We start from the raw sequence: 5915 nt of genomic DNA, 5'->3' as shown, positions 1-5915 counted from the left end.
CCCCCCCCCCCCCCCCCCCCCCCCCTCTCCTGTGTGCGCGTCCATGAGTGTGCGTGTCTCTGCACACATGATGGGATAAATCCTGCCTCCTCTCCTCTCTGTCCCTCTCTCTCTCTCTCCCTCCCTCCTGACACTCACACATACGCCGGGTGCTCTGCTCTTTGCCAAACCCTCGCTCCTACACACACATACTGTGCACTAACTCTGCCTGAGCATCCTTTAGTCGCTGTACTTCTCTCCCCTGGTGCGTGTGAGTATAACTCAACCCTCTCTCAGCCGTCATGGAGGACTACCACAAGCCGGACCAGCAGACGGTACAGGCTCTGAAGAACATCGCCAACCGCCTCAGGATCAACTCCATCAAGGCCACGACGGCTGCGGGCAGCGGGTGAGTCTCCTGACGCCGGCATTCTGAAAAGGAACGCAGATTTATTTCCTGTTGGCTAATGTTTCGCTAATGCGATAGTGGGACAGGAAATACATTTGGGTCCAAACCGTTCCCTAGCAACGGAATTCCAGTGAAACCATCTATACGATGATAATAGTGATGATGGCGATGATGTCACTGGGGAAGTGGGAGATTTGGACTTTTAATTGGACTAATTAGACTGAATACATGCATGGGAATAAAACTCTGCGAACACCTGCTTTATTTGCAACTTGCGCGCCTACACGACCACACAAAGAGAGACACACATGCACTCTCTCTCTCTCTCTCCCTCCCTCTCTCTCACACATGCACACACACACACACACGCACGCACACACACACACACACACACACACACACACACACACACACACACACACACACACACACACACACACACACACACACACATGGATGCAAGTGAAAAGCTAAAAGGAACAGCGTGTTCTTCCTTTGTTCCATGTGCCCTGCCGACAGATTAGCTGCAGTTAAAGCATCCTGAGCTGTTAAAGAGAACACATTGTTTTGAGGCCCATGACTGAGAAGATAGACAAGAGAGACTTCTACAGTAAAGTTATGCAATAGTATTATTTAATTAAAAAAAAATTGCATTTTTTTTTATTAAGTTCCATATCAACTTAAATTGCCAACTTAAGTTGTATATACACTATTTGATTTTCCATTTGCAATTTGTAGAAAATGCACTTTAAAAAGAAATCTATTTTAAGTTAATTGGATCTGAATACTTTAATCTATTTGGGGATTACCCTTTGCGTTGTGTGTGTGTGTGTGTGTGTGTGTGTGTGTGTGTGTGTGTGTGTGTGTGTGTGTGTGTGTGTGTGTGTGTGTGTGTGTGTGTGTGTGTGTGTGTGTGTGTGTGTGTGTGTGTGTGTGTGTGTGTGTGTGTGTGTGTGTGTGTGTGTGCGCGCGTGCGGTTGTGTGTATTTGGAAACATTTGGATTTTTATTTTATGCTGCTTTTTCTTTCTTTATTAATTAATACATTTTCATTTTAGAGGACATTTTTACTTGATTAATTTGGGAAACACTTAATGTGCGTTTGTCTACTGTGTTCTGTATTGTTGGCACGTTGCCCATGGAGGCCCGGACTGCATGCGTGCCACGAGCCCAGCTTCATTGGGAAACGATTTCAATATTTTATAGGTTGGCCTGTATCCTCCTTATGCATGCACTTTAGATTGTGTGGATTACCAGTACCTAAACTCTAAAAAGATTACTCTTAAATTTTACAAAAGTTAAAAAATTATTATAATTATTTTATTATTTTATATTTTAATATTATTTAATTTTTTAATACTTTTTGAAGAATGACTTGAAATGTGTTTTTCAGTGTTTGAAGAACAATCAGTGTCTCTATCCGAGTGTCTGAATAATACATGATTCTTGGATGCAATGTATGTCAATGGGAAGTCAATTTACTTATAAGCAATATCCAGTTCATGTAGGACCAATACAACTTTTTTTTTAGAAAGTATTCTTCAGATGTGGCTTTCATAGAGTAAGGCAAGGCGAATGTATTGATATAGCACCATTCATACACAAAAGCTATTTCAAAATGCTTAAAAATATATTAGGACACATGGTGTCATACAGTAGATGAGAAGCATTCTTGCATAGAGTGAACTGATCTGACACAGAGTGCCATGCCTGTGAGCCACCACTAGGGGCAGAGTGTGAGTGACCGGCCTGCACGAATGAATTAATTAGTGAATGAATTAATGAATGAATTAATGAATGAATTAATTACTGATATTGCCGGTGTAGCAACTTCCTAGAGAGTAGACTATGCTTTTAGATTAGATTAGATTAGATTAGATTCAAATGTATTGTCATTATACAGTACAACAAAAAGAGGTTTGGCATCCAACCAGAGTGCAAATGTAACAGTTAAGTGCAATAGTAATACACAATGTACAGGTGATTAAACTGGGTATAAAATATATAAATTAGTACTACTGAGTATAGTGCTTATCAGATGTATGTACAGAGTTGTAGTATTAATAATATTAATATGTACAGTGCTAGAGGTATAAAGACACGGTGGTATGGTAATAAGTAATAAGTCATACTGGCCAGCAGTGTAACTAGTAAGAGTAGGTAGTAGACAGAGAGCCTGTGAAATGAGAGGCAGCCAAATATTGGAGAACGTTAAATGTGCTTCTACTGTATAATATCTATTGCACTCACAGTGTAAATGTGAATTGGCAGAGGGCCCACAAAGCAGCCAAAGCTTCAAATACAAAACACTTGAGCATAACGACCAAGCACAGTCGTAAACAAAGCGCTTAAAAACCATTACAATAGGAGAGGCTGGTGTTCTCTGGCAGCTTTACAGCATCATGTGGAAGGTATTTAAATAGCATCTGTCGTCGACAGACGACTCCTGTGCAGTGTTAGGACGATACACGAACAAGAGAGGCAGATGGGCGTATTCTGCCTCGGATGTTCCTAATGGGCAGATTGACGCACATCAGCCAAACCAGGAAGACACTAAATGAAGACAGAATAGAACTTTTCTTGGCAAGCGGCCGGTCAACCCAGCTGTGGTTTGTGGCGACTCCGTCTGGCTGGCTGGCTGCTGCTGCTGCTGATGATGATGTCATCTTAATTACAATGAACCGAGAACTAATGAAGTCCGTTGGAACATGAAATCCTCATGGTTTAACTTTTTACCAATCTGTCTACCAACTGTATCTTAACTGTGAACTAAATAATCCACCCCACGATCACACCATCAGTCTTGAGTTTGTGGTGCGTCTCTCTCTCTAGTTATTTTGCTCTCTGTTAGACAAAGACAACTTTTTTGTTTTCGGTTTTCATTTGTTCTTTGAATGAATGGAACTTGTCAATAACATGTAGGCCTATTCTATAGTTCTACATTAAATAAAAACTGTGTGTGTGTGTGTGTGTTTGTGTTTCCAGACATCCTACGTCATGCTGCAGCATAGCAGAGATCATGTCGGTGCTGTTCTTCCAAACCATGAAGTACCGTCCAGAAGACCCCAGGAACTTCAACAACGATCGCTTCGTCCTGTCCAAGGTGAGACCCCGTCCCCCCGGAGACCTTTCAGAGTCCTTCTCACTTCCTGTGAACGCCTCACGTGAGCTTGGAGGGCTTACTGCAGTTTATGGTTATTGAGCTTGTGGGTCCCTCCAGCTTGTGGGCACTCGAGGGCACTAAAACACCAAAGGTTTTCAATATTACACGGAATGGGGAAAAACAAGCGAGATTAACTAGAAATTAATTAGAAAAAGTTGTATTTAAAACTTTACAAAAGTGGTACCATGGCGATACATTTACTTATATTATTTGTTGGCCGGTACCACGATAAAACTATACCATCAAACTTTTTAAATGTACATTTTGTCATTTAGCTGACGCTTTTATCCAAAGGGATTTACAAGTTCTGTACAACAAGTCAGCAGGAAGGGTACAACTCTGGCAGCTACTGTAAGTAAGATTGTCAAACAGTGTTGAACTTGAGTGCTACAGTCTTGAGTGCATAATAGTACAGACATATTAGCATAGTAGGTAGAAATATAATAGGCATGGAAGATTATCTAATAGCAAAGTGCATGACAGTAAAAGACAGTACAAAGGGGTTTTATTCCAGATATATTGCCATAATGGCAACTTGAAGGATTTAGCAAATACCGACACTTATCCAGAGTGTCTTACAACAAGTGCAACAGTCTAGTGAGCTCAGAAACTCTGTGCCTCAGGCTGTGAACTCCATCACAGCAAGGAGCCTAACAGAACCCAGTATGAAAAAGCCTAAGAATAAGTAGCTACGAATAAAAGTCTCCCCATCAAATGATGTACAAGGGATTGTTCTTGGAGGAAGCGTGTTGTTTGACGGTCGTGTGTTTGTCTCCAGGGCCATGCTGCCCCGGCTCTCTACTCCATGTGGACGGAGTCAGGCTACCTGAAGGAGAGTGAGCTCCTCAGCCTGTGCCAAGCGGACTCCACCCTGGAGGCACATGCCACACCAGTGAGCGGGACCATGGTACTGCAGCTCCTCCTATACCTCTATCACTACATTGTTTGATTGTACAGATGCAGCTCAATAAAGTATAATATTGTGGAAAAGTTATTTTATTTCAGTAATTCAATTCAAAAAGCAAAACTCTCATAGATTATAGATTCATTACACACAAAGTGACATATTTCAAGCCTTTATTTGTTTAAATTTTGATGATTATGGCTTACAGCCCAAAATTCAGTATCTCAGAAAGTTTGAATATTACATAAGACCAATACAAAAAAAAAAATTATAATATAGAAATGTCGGCCTTCTGAAAAGTATGTTCATGTATGTTCACTCAGTACTTGGTTGGGGCTCCTTTTGCACAAATTACTGCATCAATACAGCGGAATATATTGACTTTTCCATGATATTCAAATTTATTGAGCTGCACCTGTATATTGTATTGTATATTGTATATTCCTCTTTACTTACTTTTTTACTTACTTTCTTACTTACTTTTATTTTTTTTGCTGTATGAAGCACACTCCCAGGGGCTCATACAGAACCAAGCATTTCACCGTAAAGTATGTGTATTTTATTGTGACAATTAATAAACAAACTTGAACTTGAACGTGAAACAGCAGACATTTCTGTGGAGAAACACTGTGTCTGTTTGTCACATGCCTGTATGTTCATTGCGGCGCTGGGGTTCAATTCACTTTCAATTCAGTGAACTGGAATGGTGAATTCTGCAAGTCACATGATAATGATTATTTATGTATTCATTTATTTATTTTAAACTTCAAGAATATCTACTTCTGGAACTGATCAAACTGTATCTCTGTGTGTGTGTGTGTGTGTTTCAGAAGCAGCAGTTTGTGGATGTGGCCACTGGCTCTCTGGGGCAGGGTCTGGGCGTGGCGTGTGGGATGGCCTACACCGGGAAGTACTTTGACAAAGCCAGGTTAGATTTCACACACACAGCACACACGTACAATCATCAATACAATTGTGTGTGTGCGTGTGTGTGTGTGTGTGCGTGTGTGTGTGTGTGTGTGCGTGTGTGCGCGCGTGTGTGTGTGTGTGTGTGTGTGTGTGTGTGTGTGTGTGTGTGTGTGTGTGTGTGTGTGCATGCGTGTGAGTGTCTGTGTGTGTGTCTGCACACTCTGCTTTCCCAAATCTCATGCTCTAATAACCACAGGCCAGCAGCCTATCACTCAGTTATTTTTACCATCTACACAGATTTCATCGCAGAATAAAATTCACACTCATATTCAGCCAGGTTTGCTTTCTAGTTGAATGGATTGTTCTGAATGATCGGGACCTTTCCCTGTCAATTGATTTGCCCTCAAATTTTTTCCTGATTTGTGTTCCTTTAAGTGTCAGTACTGGGTCTTTAAGTGTCGGTACTGGGTCTTTAAGTGATGGTACTGGGTCTTTAAGTGTTGGTACTGGGTCTTTAAGTGATGGTACTGGGTCTTTAAGTGTTGGTACTGG

The 5915-nt window shown here is 41.3% G+C and overlaps 1 protein-coding gene across 1 annotated transcript in view; it reads left to right on the top strand.

Annotated features, from left to right (window-relative positions):
* Positions 1-281: 281 nt before the first annotated feature.
* tkta (transketolase a) overlaps positions 282-5915 on the top strand; it is a gene marked incomplete at both ends in the record, with an annotated part of 18587 nt that continues 12953 nt past the window's right edge. Inside the window, 4 exons of the mRNA XM_084316407.1 lie at positions 282-388; positions 3373-3490; positions 4329-4457; positions 5285-5382. Coding sequence (XP_084172533.1) covers positions 282-388; positions 3373-3490; positions 4329-4457; positions 5285-5382 — 452 coding nt within the window. The remainder of the gene's footprint in view (positions 389-3372; positions 3491-4328; positions 4458-5284; positions 5383-5915) is intronic.

Source organism: Notolepis coatsorum (genome assembly GCF_963971535.1).
Source record: "Notolepis coatsorum genome assembly, chromosome: 6".
In the NCBI taxonomy this organism is placed as follows: domain Eukaryota; kingdom Metazoa; phylum Chordata; class Actinopteri; order Aulopiformes; family Paralepididae; genus Notolepis; species Notolepis coatsorum.
The sequence above is the reverse complement of the archived record's forward strand: the minus strand, read 5'-3'. Positions and strand labels throughout refer to the sequence as shown.